The 20,127-nt window shown below is 42.6% G+C and overlaps 1 protein-coding gene across 3 annotated transcripts in view; it reads right to left on the minus strand.

Moving 5' to 3' along the window:
• Positions 1–16,470, minus strand: part of LOC126533834 (uncharacterized) — a 57,926-nt gene extending 41,456 nt beyond the window's left edge. For 2 of the 3 annotated variants that reach the window (XM_055072425.1, XM_055072427.1), the window contains exons 1-3: positions 16,331–16,470; positions 13,248–13,347; positions 6,135–6,227 (exon numbers count right to left, since the gene is read on the minus strand). In XM_055072425.1, the coding sequence (XP_054928400.1) occupies positions 6,135–6,227; positions 13,248–13,347; positions 16,331–16,357 (220 nt within the window). In that variant the 5' untranslated portion in view covers positions 16,358–16,470. The remainder of the gene's footprint in view (positions 1–6,134; positions 6,228–13,247; positions 13,348–16,330) is intronic. The other variant, XM_055072426.2, reaches the window with a different exon arrangement.
• Positions 16,471–20,127: the final 3,657 nt, after the last annotated feature.

Below are 20,127 nucleotides of genomic sequence, written 5' to 3' on the forward strand. Positions count from 1 at the left end.
AATACCAAAAATGATATGGCTACCTTCTAAAGAAAATGGAAAACTGGGCGAGTTGATGCTGAGTCTAGCTACCTTCTCTATCTGCCGAATGATGCGCATGTGTCATGTGTTTATGAGCCATGTGTTCTTTGAACCCCGCTAAATATACATTGTTTCTAAGCAATTTTTTTCTACTTTGCGGCATTACTAGCCTGTCGCAAGTTAAATTATTCTCGTATCGTGGCTACGGGTGTGTTTAACGTTCATTTCCTGTTTACCTAGTTGCGCCTTCCGACATTATCTACCGAGAAGCATGTCAATCTGCCTTTATTTAGGCGTTTCGCCTCGACACCACATCGCCACTTGCATGGCGCTCTTTGGCAATATCTGGCCCTTGCGCACTAAAGACAACAAATCATCCTGAGGTGTTTCACTTACATTTCAATTCAATGAGTGGTGCTTTCTTTGCGCTGCCGGCCTTGATATCAATCACTTCTAGTAAAGAATAGTGTAGCAATATATTCAACGCTTAAAAGGCCGGTCAAGGGGAAATGTCCCTGGCAATCTTTTGTAAGTACATTGTATGCGCTTTCTCTTTTTAGTGTTTCTGCGAACGCAACATCATTACAAAAAGCCCACGGCACATTTTTTTTTCCTCAGCCACGAGGGTAGTTTATTTTAAGAAGAGTGGCAAAATTTTCCAGGAGATATCACGGATACTAGAAATGTTTAATGCGTGATACATCTAAACACAGTTACTGTTGGAGGATGTTTCTAAGGCGGCGACTGACGCTGCCTTTACATTCTTGAATGTATCATATTACCACTATAATACTTGTCTAGAGGAGCGTCTATGAAAATGACGCTTTCTATGAAGGGCGCAGCTTCGTCCACATGCTTCAGCGCTTGATCGCTTTGTAACTATATTGTAAATACGTTTTCATTTTGCGCCTGCCTCCATCTATTGTTTTGGCGGATTTTCTGGGTAAATGACAATTTGGTTTACAAGACAGATGGACTGAGGGCCCGCGCTTGCGAGTTGAAAGTTGGGTTAGTTGTTCCTGCGTTAATGCATTATAAGAATTTCTACCGAACAAAAAACACTAAATGGTAAAGCCATTTGCTTCCTTCCTCAGTGTGTGCTTTTTCTTAATACCATTTCTGAACATGCTGCTTCAGATAAGTCTCCGCCTCCAAAAGGTATCACAAAACACGTATTCCCCATTGGCCTCACAATCCCTGACATGCACAAAAGGTCTGATATGGCTGTTTCGGCAATATTCCAATTGGCTCAGTCTCACTTGTTGGAAAAGTTTCCAGATTATCTTCAAGTTTTCACAGATTCTTCTGTACACAACGACGGTCAAGGCGCCTTTGCTGTCCCCTCCGTTCAGAAGAGTGGGCAGGCGTTGTGCCCCTTCCGGTGGCAGTTGCCAGCCTGCTCCTCGCTTTCCCTTTCCTGTTAACTGTGTATACGTGTATACGTGTTCAAAACAAATAATAATAATACTAATAATAATAACAATAATAACTTTTCTTACAATGGGAATTATTAGAGTGCATTTAACGGATTCTATAAGTGATATGGCCAATTGGAAACCACGTCACATTAAATATGCGGGTGATGTGGCCTTGATCTCGTGTCAAACGACCCTGATGATTGTCAGACGTTGAAGGCTGAATGCCCATATGAAGGACTTCACACGTTGATCTTGCTGTCGTGTTCGGAAGTCTGGCGAAGTGGTCGGTGGTACGTCATCATTCACTAATATTCTTGTTGGATGTCGAAGAATCTTTAAACACTATGATGTTAAACACGTCGTTCATGTGTCTTTTCACCACGTGCGCGACCTTACCTTTTCCACTGATGTTGGCGTCAACTGTTGCGCAAAGCGCCAGAACGTTCTTAATGTACATCGAGTGCGACTCGGCAGATGTCTGCACAGGTGAGGCACGTTATTTTTTGACGACATGCTGGCAGCTTGCACGTTGAGGAAGCAACTAGAGATATTTCGTCTTACATGCGCTCTAGCATGTTACTTCGTTTTGTTGTTATTAAAACGGGCCTTTGCAGTACCTTCAAATAAAGTATGACGTTCTGCAGTATCCGGGTCGTCTCCCACCGAAAATGTGCGCTTACGCACTCATAGAGTCGAATCCAGACATCGATGTCGTCGCCGTCAGTGCAGGAAAAGGTCCAAAGATCCTGGGGTCGAGCCAGGTTTATGGCTGGCATGGCGGGCACCGCTGAAACAATTTCATCGCCAGTAGAACTGCCTAGAATGACTACTTCGCGCCCACTGCGAAGTTCGCTCTTGCGTTAGATCCCCTGCCCTTCCATACCACCGATATCTCGTGCTCTTCACCAGTTCTGTCTACTACACACCTGAACAAGATGATCGCCCCAGACCTTGCACTCCATCAAGGTGACGACCTAATTCGCCTTTTAACCTAATATCGGAACGTCATTGACCTGTGTAGCAATCCTCGGGATCAAACGTGCGCTGTCAGGCACCGCATCTACGCTGCACCGACAGTAATATCCGATGCACCGACAGTAATAGCGGGCATCCCCTGCTGAGCATCACACCTTTCAAAAAGGGCCTCGACAAGATGCTGGTGAAATATATAATCGATCCACCTAGCAGCCATTGGGCTGCTCATGTGGTTCTGGTTGAAAAGAAAGGACGACTGCTGTACATTTCGGGAGAACTACTGGCCACTTAACAAGGCCAACAAAATATTTGCGGATTCATGGCATGGTGGCAACCGATGTCAGCAGATCTTTGCATGCTGGCTGATCTGAATAACGATAATTAGCGGTGATGTTGAAGGATAATGCGTAACGACTTCAATGTTTAATCCAATACGAGAGTTGTGAGTTGGTATTTAACGGTACTTTGCGTGCAGAACTGCTGTTTGTCTGCGTAGGCTACATAACCAAGAGGGAGACGTGTTTGCTTCAGGCATTGTGCGTCATAAATTGTTCCTAATCTCTGCGAATTGAACATTATCATTGCCTTACATGGCACAACGCATCGTGGTTGAAAAATTAAACTTTAATTGAATCATGAGGCTGTACGTAATTGAATTTAATAATAAAATTGTATGTGTTCATTGCGTACGTACATCACGGCGCCCGGAAAATCGGGAGAAGAAACAACAAAAGCTTCACTTTGAAAAAATATGTGAATCCGCTCCCACGCATACACATCGTCCTGGATTGCCTTCACGGCAACGAGTATTTTTCTTCAAGCGACCTTCAGCCAGGATACTATCAAATTGCCGTTGACCCTGTATGATACCCCTGATGGCCTTTATCAGTTTAAAGTCATGCCCTTCTGCTTATGCACGCCTGATCATCTTCGAAAGCCTGATGTACCCCCTCTTACACGAATTTTATTAGTCCATCTGCCTGTGTTGTGTCGCGGACGTCATTGTATCTTCATCGACATATGAAATGCATACCAGGCAACTTTCTTCTATTTTTCGCCAAACCGGCCGGCAACCTAATTTATTGACGCTCTTCTAGATAAACCGTACCGTTACATTATCCTAAAATTCCTCCCTTCACGATACCGCTGGTTTTTTAGGCTTTCATCTACTGCTTTTCCAATCATTAAAATACTTCTTCTTCATCTACTGCTTGGCGGCGACTCAACGTAACGTTTTCAGACTATCATTCCCGCTGCCGTCCATAAGCACACTAAGTACGACCGTGATGCCATTTGTAGAGCTGACTAGACATGTCATAGGAATCATTATGACTCTCATCATCGGGACATTACCTATACCTCGTGTGTCCTTGTTCTTATATGGGCACCGACTCGACGTCTCGGACTCTCAAAGCGTCACGGTACGCCGGACCTTACCGTGTCCTAAGAAACATAACAGACGTCCCTTACTGATTCAACAGCTCGAGTGTTCTTCTCCCACCGTTTTAACCTACAGGTGTTACGTACCCCGCTTTAAATTTACCGCTCACCCACAACATAGCAAGAGCAGCGACTATGCGTGAGCCCCCGCCGTCGTTGCTCAGTGACTGCTCAGTGTTGGGCTGCTTAGCACGAGATCCCGGGATCGAATCCCGGCCCCAGCGGCTACATTTAGATGGAGGGAAATGCGAAAACCCGCGTGTACTTAGATTTATGTGCACGTTAAAGAACCCCTGGCGGTCGAAATTTCCGGAGTCCTCCGCTACGGCGCGCCTCGTAATCAGGAAGTGGTTTCGGCAAGTTAAAACCCCTAATTTTATTTTTTACTGTGCGTGAGCAGCCGGGGGCTATGTTGGGGTATTATTTATCTAGAGGAGCGTTAATGAAGTAGTTGGTTTTGATCTCGCGCGCCCGGTTGACCGCATGGTTCAGCAATAGATTGCCTTGTAAATATAACATATGTAGGTTTTCCTTTCTTTGTCTGCCGCTACGTAACTATATATCCCACTATTTTGATTTTCGCATGCCTCATTGTTATAAAACATTCATACGTTACTTATCGATGAAGCTGAATAATATGAACGCCGCAAATGTGCATCATTCTTTAGCGGTAACGTAAGTTCGGCTAATGATAACGAAGCGAAAGTGGCTTGTGCTTCTATTGATGATATCAGCATCTCAGTGACTACTTCACCCGTAGCCTGCGCAAGCTTAAGTCCCCATACACTCGCACGTTGACTCCTATAATCAATATGGAAAGGAATAATTTATGGAATGAGACAGTTCCTGCAAATTGATCGTTGGATACGCGCCTTCATCGGGTTCAAATAAGAAAACGTTTCCTAAGGTTGGTTGAACAATGCACTTTCTTGTTGCATTTTTGTCATGAAAAGTCGTGTTTGGAAGTGCAGAGAGGTGTAAGGCTGACAAATGTGCACTTATCGCCGCAGTTATTACGTACTATGCTATACATCAGGCCATAATAGAAGCTAGTTGAGATGAGAAATGTAGTTTCAAGATATGGATTTTGAATTATTCCTGCATGATAATACATACAGTATGGTTTACGCAATCATCACTTACTTCCTGTTAGAGGTTTAATGCCTAAGCTTACATACAAAAGTCTAAATTCTGCGATGCGCCCATTAACAACATATCTCATCTATGAAAAAGCCGAAGGAAGCAGCGTCAGTCAATTTACGCAAAATAAAACAGCCAGTGGTCTTTTAGTCTTGCGAGCTTGCAGAGAATAAGTATTCATAGAAACGCACTATAGACAAAGACAAACGGAACACAGACGATAGGAGTGGCACTTTAGCGTGTTTTTATGAAAACTGTGAGGATGAACCCACTCGCCCAAACAAACGTATTATTGCAACAGTGCACTTTCACTCGAGAGAGTCTGGATTCCTCTCGCGGAATGTGCCTTCCATCATGAGGAAGAAAATATTATATTCGAAGGCAGAATATTTTGCTGCAGTCCAAGTGTGTTCTGACGTGATACTCGGCATAGGAATGATATAGGTGATTGAAATAGTGAAAATGGAAGGGAAAGTAAAAAAATATAGATTTTCGTTGCTGAGGTAAGTAATAATCAGCATAAAATTGCGTTAGAGTTATCCTCACTGCGTTTCAAGCTTGACCACAGTCTCCTACAAAATTGCTTGTCTTCCTAATCGAATGTCATGTCGGTACTATGACGTCAGTTATAGAAATCACACTGGTGGCATTGCTGCTTTCAACAAGCTGCAAGTGTGTTTTGTGCATGTTTATATCCACCACCGAACGAAAACAAGTGTTCTAAAACGTTTACGCAAAACAAACAGACCTAATTTATTTATCCTCTACATGCGGCGTGATCTTAAGTTACTTGAATGGTGACAGTGTGATGCAGTTTCAAGCTGGTTGCAAAAGATCGCCACACATTCGCAGAATAACGCGATGCTAGTATCGCAAGACATGGCTCTAGCATATGTCGCATATGGGGATTGCACCAGTTTCTAAGTGTCGCTTCTTACATCAGTAAAGTTTAGCGCGAAACAAAATGCTAAATGAAGCACCAGTTTCGCTGAAGATCTCACATGAAAGAACGTGAAGCATAAATCAATTTCACATGTGAAAATAGCACTGTTCTTTCTCTGGAATCGATTACAGCCGCTTTCACGAAAAGGAAAATGTATTCTTCCCAGACTTTCAAAAGAAGAAATGCAAATTACTTACTGCAAGAGCACTGGCAGTTTCCATCACGCCTCAAACATGTGACTATATCTGTGCCATTGCATTTTGTCAACTTCACTGGACAATCGGCAGCAGCTAAAACAGAAAAGAAACAACACAATGAAGCGGTTTCCAGTTATAGCAACCTTGCTAGGTACTCTATATTCAACTGCCAAGTAGTTATTGCTTGGCAGTTGCCAAGTAGTTATTGCTAGCGAACGAATTGAAATACGTGCGTAGCTTATCACATTAACGATTACAAAGAGCAAAGAAGAAACAAAATTCGTATATCTTTCATTTGTTTACATTTGTCACCTCAGGGACAATTATGGCGCATTTCTATTTTGGCGAAATAATGGAGCATTGCAGTGTTAGGTTTAAACTCGTGCTCTCCAGTACGATTGCTGTCCTTACACTGACTTGAGAAGTGTTGTAAATTTATTAAGGTGCATGTAGTTTTCCAATTATAAATTTTGCGGAACTCCTATTAACATAAACATATCTCAGTCCGCTATATGGAACTTCATTGAGCATTGTGCCAATGTTTATTGACCAAAGTAGTCCTAAACGTCAGCATTGTGGGCTATAAGCCGCAAAAAGATCCAAATGAAAGCACCGGCAAAATATACGCGCTCAACAGACATGTCTTTTTTTTGCGGCTTTGCGTCTAGTCGTTGAATAAAGGTTAAAACTTAGCGAAAAAGGAAACAACGACAAGACGAACACACAACGCCGCTTGAGCGCCCGTGCGGTGTTGTGTGTTCCTTCCGCTTGTCCTCGTTTTTTTCGCGCAGTTTTAACCTGCCTTGAAGTTTGAACTAAGTAGCACTCAGCAACGTCCTACTAAAGTCGTTGGACATTTATTTCTCCTCAGTTCGCTTTGATAACCTAGCTGTGCCTTTGTACACACGGGGAGGAAGTGAAGGAGTGGTGGAAGGGAAAGTAGACGAAGAGTTTGCTTTTCTCCTGGTGGCCTCGCGCCATCTAATGATTTATCGCTGAGCGTTCGAAATAGATACCTCAGGCCTTGTCACAATTCTGGGGAACCATTAGAGCGAACCAACTAGAAAAAAACGCAATCGTGAGCGCTTCCTTGTCCTTGTGTGTCTTTCTTCATCCCCGTCTGCTTGTGTAAAGCTTCAGGATGAATCAGTTCTAACTAGGCCTGCTGGCATTAGTGTTTCAGCCAAGAAAAAGAAGCTCAATAAAGCCTGTCAGCAAAAATTTACAGCTACAGCTGGTTCAGCAGGAGCAAGGTTGGTGTTACAATTTATTACAGCTTAGTCGAGTATTCAGTGGCAGTAACAATACGTAACCTTTCCGTTACTTTCTCCGAAACACAATCAAGTTAAGGCATTTATTCGCATGCTAATAACTATGCATAGATGAACGATGAAACGTCAGAAAAAGATGTCTCAACAGGGAGAAACATATGGAAAGTTTGGAGTGGCGGGTGCAAGCTGAAAGTACAGTGCATGGTGTATCATGAAAGACGTCCAATAGTAAAAGATTGAATGGGCACATTGAAATGCAAGAAACCGAGAGGGAGATGATATCAACTAACTTAAAGAGTACCGACTGTAGTGCCATGTTCCGGTATTATTTGTTAAATACGTGGTTTATTGGCAGCACGCATGAGCTATACGAGTGTTCTGATGGCGACGACCCGGTCCGAATTGCTGGTATTGATTTGACCTAAGTCAAATAGACCTAAGCTTGACCTAAGTCGATAATAGAAAGCTGCAGTTGATGGCGCAAAACGTCTCCTTCAATGCCTGTAGCTGCCACAGAAAGAAACTGCTTCAAGAGGGACTCCTTCAAAGCGGCTGCCCATTCGCCAATCAGCAAACATCTGACGTTGCAGTTGTGTTGAGCGATAGCCGCCCAACTCGTCAATGACAAGGAGCAGCTGCAGTCGCTGGTCCTCGGAAGCCAATGTGCACTGTACAGTCGCGCACTTCAAGGCATTCAAGGCATCGTACTGGTTGGTGGTGTGGTGGTGTGGTAGTCGCGTGCAGCTGGCCGTGGCCCGTAATGAACAGCACCCCATGAGACTAGCCCTAAACGGCTGCGTCTAGCCCACATTCTCCATCACGATTAGAACTATAGCTTGCGGGTTGTAATATATCTTGGTAATGGCGGTTCCCCCTTCGTACTACACAGTAGCAAAGTTGTCAGCGGGCGTGTCTCGAACTTCCGCAGTAACTCGGCGGGTACAGATAAGCGCAGGTGGCTGAACTGTGGTGCTGCGACGTGATTTTGTCAATGATGAAGGACCCTTCAACCAGTAGGAATCAGAGATGAGAGTTTTGTACATATAAAGGAAGCAAGTGCGCTTTGTACGCTCTGCAAGTTACGATTGGGCACGTTGAGGTTCGGAGCGCATGCGGAACATTGCGGTCATCATCGTAGAGAAGACGTTGCTGCTCACAAGACATTACGCAAGAACGGATGTATTACTCCATGCCGGCGCCATTCTCTTCATCATTGGCGGAACAGCACCGTCACATAACCTTTCTATTTTCACAAGGATAAGCCCAAAACGGCTTTCTCTTTTCGCTGCTGAAATTTCAGCAGGTGATTTTCATATACACCTGAATCTAAGTACAAGATTGCTTTACATTGCGCTAACATCAAAATACTGCCGCCACGGTCTGGCTCGAACCTAGAGCCTCAAGGTCACTAGCGCAGCACCATAGCCACTGGGCACCCACGGCGGTCTTTCGACGTATAAGAAACATTAGCAGCGCATTTGAAAAAAATGTAAACATTCGCAATTATCAAAAAATAACGCAATCACATTAACATCGGTAACTGATGCTGTGTCCCACAGGAACGTAAGAATAACGTTTGCTCCAACAGGACAATAATACTCCGGGTAAGCAATATATAATTCCATGCTTATGAAAAAAACATGACAACACGCACCGACACGACAATGCAGACAACACTTTTGTTATCATTTACTTCTTCACATGCGTTTCTTTGACCTGCGGCAAAGCACCAAGGCACGGCATGGAGTCCACGTACTTGCTTGGAATAGCCCAGTTAATTCATAATGGAGTTTTATGTGCCAAAACATCGATCTGATTATTAGGCACGCCGTACTAGGGGACTCCAAAAATCTGAACCACCTGGCGGGAAACGCCCAGTAATGCTCTCTTCCATCCAAGCGCATCCATACGCACACGGGTACATTACACCCTATCGCATATCGGTTTAGTCGCTTTAAAAAAAAACCCTCCTAGCATCATCGGGATGCTGTGTAAGAAGTTTAGAAGTGTAAAGCACAAACCAAAATAAACGAAGTCACGATGGGTGTTACCAGTTGAAATAACTTTGGGGTCAAGGAGAATATGTCGGCCTCCACCAGAAAGGACCAGCAACAAAACAGAAAAGAGGCGCAATTGAGTTACAGAGCGTCGGAAAAGTCATTGAGCAGTCGGGTTCATAGCACGAGAGATATGGTTTCAGTTTGGCACCGTCAAGAGCTTCAGAATGAGGAAAATGACAGGACCACCTTAACGTTCATTCCGGGAGGACCTCCTAGGTAACTTTGGTGACGCGCTTTACAACCATATGAGGACCGAACAGCGTTTCCGAACGGCCGCGCGGTCGGATGGGTCTCCACGCCCACACTGCATCGCAAGGATCGAACATGTGCGCTCGGTGGCAAAGATTGTAACGGGGGGCGTACGTAGGTTTGGCGACAACGAATGCGATACAACGCGAGTTGGCAGACCTCCTCAGTGCGCTGAGTGAACGTCACTGCATCGGTATAAAACATTCTGAGGCTGTCCAGAAACAGTGATAGTAGTTGTTCTAGGCATGATATGTATCTTACACCCCATGGTTTTATACAGTAAACTATATGAGAATGACAAAAACTACAGTGGTTCAAGCACAGAAATGGGAAAGCATTAACGTGTTCTGATTAGAGTATTACATTGACACGCCACCTTTATGCGAAGGCTGTGAATTTGTTCATCCCATTGAAGGTGTTATTAGAAAAACACTCACCAATATTTAGAAGAAATAACCTGCTCCATTTGACACGTTGTGCAGATAGAGCTTGGCTGATGCAGTACCAATGTTATCTCTTCTAGATATAAAAACAGTGTAATTCGTTTTTACAGAATGTTATGCTGATTTGATTTCAATAAACCATTATCTTACCTTTGTAGACTCAGACAGTATGTTGACTTGCTGTGGTGACACACTATCTCCTGTTAATATTATGCCCATATTGTCCGTATACTATAATGTTTTAGAATATACAAGAATTTTGGGGAGGTAACTTATGTACAGTGCAAAAAGTAGAGGCACCCTTCAGGTAGCCCACACGCTATGGTGTTGTATGCGCATTCCTTATTGGTAACTACTTTTTGTTTGTGCTAGGACCAGTAGCTCCAGAACTGAACGGTCGCTGAAAGCAGCCGGAAATGCCTGCCGAGTTATATGGGGTGCGTTCGGTCCTTGGTATCGATAACACGGAAGGTTCGGGTTGTTGCCAGGCGAAGGCGACGGGTTCAGTCATGGTGATATTTTAGGCGCCGGTGGTATGGTACGCGTGTGCGCCGGAAATCCAGAGCATGGTTGCGGGCTAATGGCTGGGTACACCTACAGGTGGTGGGTCCAGCCTTAATACAAGCTACAGCTGATGTGAACAGGAACACGAACATTTTCCTATTCGCAGTGTCGAGCCCAAAGCATTCTACCTTGCCATTTACTTTTACTCATGGGCGTGGTCGGATATAAGGTGGTTAAAAAGAGCTATGCAATTAGAGCACAACAAAAAATGAAGCTCTTACTTTCAGCCATGGTATCTATGTTTGCTCATCTGCGAGTAAAAACCGACGCCTTAGCCGGTAGGCTACCGCGATGGGCAGGGAACTCTTTATTGACTATTATTCGTATGTTAACATGTCATGAAGTTCGCTCGTTATTTAGTGCACAATTTCTAATGATACATCTTGCTTTAAAGGTAAATCCGGCTATTTGTTGATGAGTACGCCTTTACTCCGATATAGTTGTAAATAATGATGAAGCTTGGGTCGGCTACCTGGTGGGTAGGACAATGCGATTGTTCAATAGCAGTCGATACATTCAAATTATAATAAATGAGGGAATGTGACTTTTGCAAAGGAATTTTGGAAGTCCCAAAGATTGCGTGCTGTCAGTTTACTGCTGTGAGCCTTAATAAACCGAGAGCGTGTGAATAAAGGTTGTTGATAAGCGTTTAAATACAATGGCTGCTCATCGCTTTGGTAATCAACATGTTTTTTTTTTCTGAAGCAGGTCTGAGTAAAACAATTTAAATGGTGGACGTCCTGGGTAGGGGGCTAGGGGCTTACTAATATTATCGACTCAATTGAAGTGATGAATTAATTTTTTTTTCATTTCTGCAGCAACATGAAATATCAAGTTGACAGTGAGTACGTTTCGTAAAAAAGAGATTAGGTTTGGTATACATTGGCCCATGCATGTAGCACCACTCATCATTAGTCTTCCTCACAACTGCGCAGCTCGTATAGAATCAACAGCAGCTTTTCGGATTTTGGTGCACCATAACAATGGTATTCTTGATTCAGGTTGGGCGCTTGAAAATAGGCGCTGACATTGCTATGTTCACTGAAGGAGACGAGTCTAATACGGCGGCACCGTATGTCGTTTTAAAATAACGCAAACATAATGACCCTAACAAAATATCAACTAGAACGAATTCCAATATATGTCTCAAAGAATTGGGCGACTAATTTAATGGCTGCAAATAATTGACCTTGAGTGCATGCACCCAAGAAGTGATATATCGTCGGATTAATTACCACCATCCTTGAGCAAAATCATCTGGAGCTGTATTCACACCCATTGTTTTCTCTCCTTCGAGACTTCTATATCTATATTGCTTAATATATGCGCGAAAGAAACCAATTTTTACTGAAATAGTAAGTTACCTAACCGAATACGAAATTAATATGAGAGTCTATACTGATCGTATTTGAATGTCGAGATATTTGGACATCCCTTGTCGTAGGCGGTTCAGATTTAATTTAGAGAATCTCTCAATAAAATCAGTTTTCATCACCCAAGGCAACCAAATACTGTAGACTCCAGCTCTATTTTCCATTCAATAGCAGTACGATGTCACTAAGAATTCTTTTGCATTATGTAGAATAAGAGACCGTAGAGAGCCCGAATCCGCCCAGTAAAATGCGCTCACGCTGTAATATTTCAGCTTCTTCGCAGAATCATAATTTCTTTAGGCAAATTTATTTCTTCTTTCTTCTATCGTTTGTTTGTGTTAAATTACACGATGAGAATTGTTTTTTTTCTTTGCCATTATGCTGCTGTTTGATCTACGCTGCATTATATTTTCTTTCTATTTATGCCAACTGATTATGCATTCCACCTTCAGCTAGAGCAGTAAAGAAAATATCAAAAATTATATTGGTCCCCTTGGCGTTGATCCCTATATTATGCATTTTGTCGTATTCACGTGCATATCTTTGCTTCTTGAGAGGCTTGGTACATGTTAGCTGAATAGCGCAGCATAGATGAGTGATCAAGTCATATAGTCATAGGCACGCCTAAAAACTCGCTTTACAATGGATATGTTTATTGACTTTCTACTATCCCTATGAACTGTAGCGCTATTTGGTCACGGTTATTTTAGTTTCGTTGAAATAACTTAGGCAGCCTGACTAAAAAGGCAGGAGCACTAACAGTGTAGGCATTCCTGCTATGGTGTCCCACAAGTCACATATTGAAATGTATACGGTCTGATAAACGATTCTACGCACACTAGCTAGTAACTAAGATGTGCACTAGGCAGGTTCATAACAACGGTAACTCTAATTTATTATGACAAACCGATTGCTACGAAAGCTGGCCAAAAGTAAAGCTACTTATTTAAGAGGAAATTTACCTACAGGCATCTAGTTTTCGCTACGATCATATTGTGATGATGTCGTGCTTTCGGAGGGAACTGATGTGCTCCTCAATTTTTGCTATGTCCCACTTTGATGCCTGTGGACTGCCTACTGAGATAGCACCTATAGTGCTAAGTTGAAGGCGGAAGGATCTTTTCTCTTCCTAAAATATGAGGAAAGTACTTACATGCTGTCGAGAGAAGCTGCACCATGAAAAATACAATACTCAGCAGAATGCCCGTCTTTATAATATAGGCAGCAGGTGAGCTGGAAATTCCTTGCTGAGCCTGCAAGAAGATGGTAATAAGATGCAAGTTGTAAATCAAAATGGAACTCGACTTGAATGACATTTTAGTAAGAACTCCTTTCTTTGAAAATAAGTGCCAAATAGACTTCTAAAGGAAGCATTCTTAGATTTTATGAGTCAAAGTCGCCATCTCAGTATCATGTTTGCGGCAGTCGGGGACTTCGAAAAAATGTCTATCACATGAAGTTCTTTAACAAGCATATAATACGCACAGTTCATGAAGTTCTAGCATTCTGCGCACACTCATGAATAAGCCACTATAGAAATCATATTATAGGAAGTGATAAGTCATGTCGACAACACGTGTGAGATCTTACCCAGCATTCTTTGATAAATAAAGCTATTGTGGCGAGCACGCTCTACATGTCGATCAAGCATGGTGCTCATCTGCTGAAATAATTATCTTAGAGCGCAGCTTTTAGACGCCGATGGCTTAACTGAGCGAACGAGCACAGCGAAAGATTGAAGAGCGAACGCGGAGCGCAGCGTGCGATGAAATACAGTGAGAGCGAAGAGAGCGCAAGGAGGAGGATGCAGCGGAAACATGAGGAAGAAAGCGGAGGAAGCCAACTTGAAGTACCGCCAGATGGGGTTGACCTCCGCGCATCCGCAGCAGCTGCGGCACCGGACGCGTGGGAAAATAATAAAAAAAAAAACAGAAAGCTCGCCTTCGCGCATAGCGTTTGCCGCAAGCGTTTTATCGGTAAAGATTATGGTGTTGGAGTTGCAGAGAAGCGGCAACCGTATGGCCGGCCTGTATTTAACGCCACGGGTCGTGGCTGTCGGTGCGATTATGGGTGCGATGCCTCAATACATCGCAAAATGAAAACACGTATTCAGCTGCGCTAAAGTTTGCATTACGGAGTAACGTAACCGTCGATGATTTTTTTATTCAAGCATTAGAAAGGATTAGAGAAACGTGGTTGTCAAAAAAAAGCTAAATGCATCTTCACACATGACCCCATCACAAACCTGACCTCACCCATTTTTATTTCTAAATACAATAGGCGAAAGTGTGTTTCAGCGCTTGAAAATAAGCACTATGGAGAAGTAGCATAGATGGCAATGGGCTGAAAAATTCTCATGCTGGATCGCCAGGCTAAACACCCCGGTGGAGACAACCCAACAGAACCACCACATAGATGGCAAGTTCAACGTTTTTAGAGAGAGCTGTTTAGAGAAACCTTCGCAAGTGCTACGTTCACGGGGTAAACATTGTATTTGAGTATTTGCTAAATGTGGTACAGGTTGAACAACAAATTGTAGCACATACCGCATACTGTATTTATATATTTCTATTTTTTTAAGTTAGGTCGATGTAAAATAGGATTTATATGTACATATATGTACATATAAGTACGTACATATATGTATGTACTTATACATATATATATGTATAAGACAGACAGACAGACAGACACACAGACAGACAGACAGACACAGATAGATTCACCTTTAAGAGGAAGTTTTAGCTCTGGTGCTCGTATCTAAATAGATGTAAAAGGAGAATTCGTTTTACTCGGCAACCACAGCACCAAATTTGACGAGGTTTGTTGCATTTAAAAGAAAAACTTACAACCGAGGACAAAATTGATTTGTTACTCATGAATATAAAAAAGTTTAGTAATATGGAAATAGAGCTTTTGCACAACCCTTGTACCCAACGTAAAAAGTTTACGTAAGATGTAAAATGACACATATAAGTTGTCCGCTTTAAATGGTCTAATGGATGTCGTTTACAGAACCGCGATATCTGTTCTTGATGCAGAGCTATGAATTTGTAAACTTTGTGCTTCGATTTTTTTCATATGGTGGAATATTTGAAAATCTTTTTAACGAAATTGGAGCCCTAAATCGAAATTCAGCTTACAGCAGTCACTAGAATTTAACATTCTCTCTCAAATATAACAAATTTCATTAAAATCGGTCCAGGGGTTATCTCAGAAAAACGTTTTTCCGTTTTACATGTTTTACATTGAGTTGGGCCCAAGCTAACGCGTCCTCTTAAGAGTGGAACGCGACTGCATTCAAATATCCCTGACTGGTGCTCACGCTTCCCAGCAGCAGCTTATGTAACAGTAATGTATGCCGGGAGGCGCTGACGGCCAAGGCTATGCACGAAGGCGAGCTTTCTGTCAGATACGTATTCTCTCGAGTGGGCCGATCCTGGAGGTCGTGCATAGCCGCGTCAATCAAAAACACAATTTCAGGTTTCTGTTATTGTTTCGTAATTTTGATATTTGCATCTCAGAACATTTAACATCAAAGACATTCGGTGCCTGCGTTTTGTGTCATGACATTTTTTGTGGGCTGTAAATCGCAAAACTACAAGGAATATCCTTGTCAAAAATGTTAGGCAAGGTATAACCAACTTTAGTGATTGAATGGTGTGGCAATGGAACCCCCATGTATCACATGTCACATAGAAAGGCTCGGCATGTACATACACCTGAATATGTGCTGATGTTTTCGCTCGCGGACAACTCTGCCGACGCCGGCACCTGATATTCAGCGACATGGGGCCCCTAATGCTATCGCGTTAGAAAATAAAGCTTCTTCCTGCGGCAGGTGAAAGCCCTACGGTAATTGCAAGGCTCCTTTAAGTGAAGCACACATGGGCTCATAGTAGCAGGGCGATAGTAGTCTTAGCACATTAGTCAATTTAGTTTCAATGACGGTTCCGACTTGGAACCTATGTCATGAAAAAAACTGTATAATTACAGATCTCTTTTTTAAGCCAGAAACGCATAAGCCAGGTTATAGGTGCCCCGAGCCACGCTAAACTCGTAGTGTTAGAGTGTGTAGTGCCATGTTTAGCTTTGTATATTCTCGCACTTTTAAATTGTTCATACTTCCCAGGATCTTTATCCAAAATAGGAAATTAATAAATAAAAGAAGGGTTCAGTTATATACAGGCTACTGCAGTTTCCTCTTGAAAGCCAAGTTAATCGTAATAGTCTCACCTGTATATGTTGTTGTGCTGAAGTCATTCTACTTACGATATTCCTGCTATCCACAACCTAAATATTCAGGCGCTGTCTTATTTGATAAAGGTCAGCCTACTAGAAAAGTCAGCCCTATGCAGAACTGGCTGCAGGCCTCCACTAAGTCTCAACCTATGCTGTTCTATATAGTGTTGTGTAGGTAAAAAGTGCAGCACGTGGAAAAAAAATTAACTAGGTTGCCTATGTAGCGAAAATGGAAATGCTCATCACTTATCATTGTTCCGCTCAGCCAGCTTTTCGGGCCAACATGAATGAACAGAAGGTATTGTTACGGAAAAAATGTCGAGCCATGCTTACAAGCCTCGCTACGTCAAAGCAGACCACCAAGAAATTTGCTTTCGGTTCACAGTAAGTATCTAAAAACAAATCTCACTCGCTTATTGTTCGTCATCACCTCGTTTCTCTTTCTCCTAGTTCAAGAACACTACGCCACCACGGCGGGGGCGGCGGAGAAAGCAGTGAACATCGCTTTTATAGAGTGCGTTTCGCTTAGATGTTACCCCTTAGCGCACAATAGAACGAAACAAAAAGTCTGGCTGATACCTACGGTGCTCATATTTTACATGGTGACCAAAGCCTTTTCTGTGACATAGACAGGGTGCTGGCCAATGTTCTGAGAATTCGCTTGGCCACAAAGAACAATCTGCGCTGCTATACTTTCCCGGTGACAAATCGTATAGCGCAGAAGCACACGCACAAATGTTTAAAGAATGGGACGACAGACAGTTTGTGGTTTGCCATGATGTCGAACAAGCACAAACAGTGACATTTCTGTACTTTTCAGGTCAATAGTTCAGTTAGTATGGTTGCGGCACGCATTCCTTTTGTTTTTTAATCCGAAATATGAAAACTGTGCGCGCACATATGGCGCGGCTTTGCGACGTTTGAATTTCGGGCCACTTCCCGCGCATCCCATTAGCTCCGGCCGATGCATTGCGTTACTGCGATAAAGAAAGTAGTTCATCAAATAAGCGAAGCAAAAAACTTTCATATACTTGCAAATCACAGCGATTGTTCGGCAATGACATTATATTACAAAATTTGTTATTAAATGTTACTATTCATTAAGATATAAGCACGTATTTTTATGCGTGTACTTGTATGATTGCGCGTTTGAGCTGTTGACGCTTCGGTGCATTCCGGGTGTTCGTGCAAGCCGTTTGCATACAGTTTCGTTAAGAGCTTCCTGCATTTTCTGCGTTCTTTGTGTGCTTTGCTGCGACTTCTTTGGAATATTACTGCGTGTTGTTCGCTTTTTGTGGGCTTGTTGCCTCGAAGGTCGCTATGATCGTGATTGTGATCGCTATGAGCGATTCTATGTGATGGGTGAGATAAAATAGAGGTGGTGCCACAGAATGCTGCGAAGTCATCGAGTTATGCGCCTTGCCAACCGCGTGTGTTTTGTTTTCCACCAGTTCACGCACATTCAACTTTCTTTTTTCAATTTCTCCGTTCGATGCCATAGAGTGCTTCGCGCAAACGGCTTCGTGTAGGCGCTCTTTGCATTCACGGAAACGGAAGATTTCCCGGCACTCTAGGTGCTACCTTACTGGGATAGAACATTCAAAATAATGGAATAGCTTCAAATTGCAGGTTTTCGCAATTCAGTAATTGATTGATTGAAAAAAGCTTTAAAATCAGTAAAGTACCGAGATGCCTGGGCATATCTGCCGTGTCGTCCCACTGCGTTTCCCGGTGGCATGTATACGTTATCAGCAACATAAGCGTCAATAATTTGCAAAGGTTCTTGTGACCATAGAAGTGGCTAGTTATGCCAAACAGCTATTTTCGCTTTGAAAGCTAGCACTATAGAGAGAACGGATTGAAAGGGGAGCGCATCGTTGTGAACTAAATGACGCTTTGCCACAAGCTTGGAATAATGCTTTGTCGGTGCAGTAGTTGTGTTAAATACTTTCTTTCAGAGTAAGCAAAACTTCAGTAGCATTAGTAAGACGGGGAGAAAAAAAAATGCAACACTGTAGTTTTGCATGGAGGAACTGCCTTTAAGATGTGGCCATAACAGTTAATTAAGTGAGCAGAATTAATTTTTAAAACAAGAGGAGAAATGAGAAATAAATTATTTCACTAGCTCACACTGCCATTGGCGAGAGCAGCCACATTTTAGTGTTTTTAATTAGTCATTTATATCCGTACATTCATATCAGCCTAAATGTCCATGTAGCTCTTTTCATTGTTGCTTTTTGTGCATCGTGCCTTCGCGTTTTAATACTGACATCTTTTTACTGATTCAAAACCAGCTGCGAGACACTCCAGCTGGAATATGAATGGTGAATTCTTTGGCCATTCATTCTGTAGCGTCATCATGATCAAATTTAGTGATGTCGTGGAAATGCATTGGAGGGAGGAGGAAAAAAAAACCATTGCTGATGCCACTGCAAGCCTTTCCTCCAGTGATCAATTGTTGCAACTGCACTGGGACTGGAAGTGAGTTTCAGTGTCACTTGTGAAAATATACGTAGAATGTGTCTTTTTCAGTGTATATTCCTGATATAATAGGGGCGTCTAGAAACTTAGTGTGCACATTAGTGGTCTACATGAGTGCACGTATTTCTAGTTTTACCAGAATAAACTAATGTGACCTATGTCATACAGCAGTGCACTGCTAGGGGTATCAAACCAAAACAGCTGCACTCATTGAGCAAGTTGGTTGAAGAACTAGCAGTGATTGGTGCTTTCTGCATTTTAACGGCCAAATTCCAAGAAGATTGATGCCGACCTGGACGCTGCGCAGTGCTAGTCACCACATGCTGCAGCCATGAATCTCCTTGGCATTGTGTCTCTTTAGGATGCAGAAATTGCATCACTGCTCATAGAACAATTGGAAATTGGGAGGTTGAGGGAAAGTGGCAGGGCCCCTCTCTGGAGAAGCCAGTGCATGCCCTCTGCTATAGTGACGATCCTACCGTAAGGAGAACAGGTGATACATGTTATCCTATTATGGCTGCCAAGTGCACTGCTTATTTTGTGTTAAATAGAGACTAATGACACCCTAAACCAATTTAAAAGAAAAAGTCATCGTTTGGAATATCTACTTCGTTTATTTCTTTGGTATTTGGTTGATTGTTAGAGAAAATAAAGCGTAAAGGTCAATTTTATGAGGATCGTCCCAGAATCTTCATGCTGACGCCTCATTGTCACATCGTGGATTTCAAGTATCTTTACAAACTTGGGTCGATTTGGTTCAGTAAAAGTTCCTGATGCTTCTTAATTTGTGTTTTTGGCTTTTTTAGAATACAATAAAAAACTCCTTTATTTGTAAAAAATTGCTCACGGCAATTGCGATTATCTTGGCTTTCACGATGAAGCTGCAGTAGCCTGTATATACCTGATCCTTTCTTCTATTTCTTAAATTTTACATTTTCGCTAAACAGCCTGAGAAGTATGAACAATTTCACAAGTGCGATAAAATATAATGCGAGACGTGGCGCTATTCTCTAAGACTACAAGTTTCGCCTGGCTAGCGGCACCTATATCCTGGCCTATGCATTTCTGGCTTAAACTAGGTTGCCTATGAAACGAAAATGGAAATGCTCATCGCTTATCATTGTTCCGCTCAGTCATATTTTCGGGCCAACATGAATGAACAGAAGGTATTGTTACGGAAAAATGTCGAGCCGTGCTTACAAGCCTCGGATCCTACATTTTTCTTTACTCTTGTGCAGCTTATGCAAAGGCAATGTGTGAATTATTTAGCAGCTGTGCGCTTTGGCATCATCGTAAAAAATGTTCGCATA

Source organism: Dermacentor andersoni, chromosome 7 (genome assembly GCF_023375885.2).
Source record: "Dermacentor andersoni chromosome 7, qqDerAnde1_hic_scaffold, whole genome shotgun sequence".
Taxonomy (NCBI): domain Eukaryota; kingdom Metazoa; phylum Arthropoda; class Arachnida; order Ixodida; family Ixodidae; genus Dermacentor; species Dermacentor andersoni.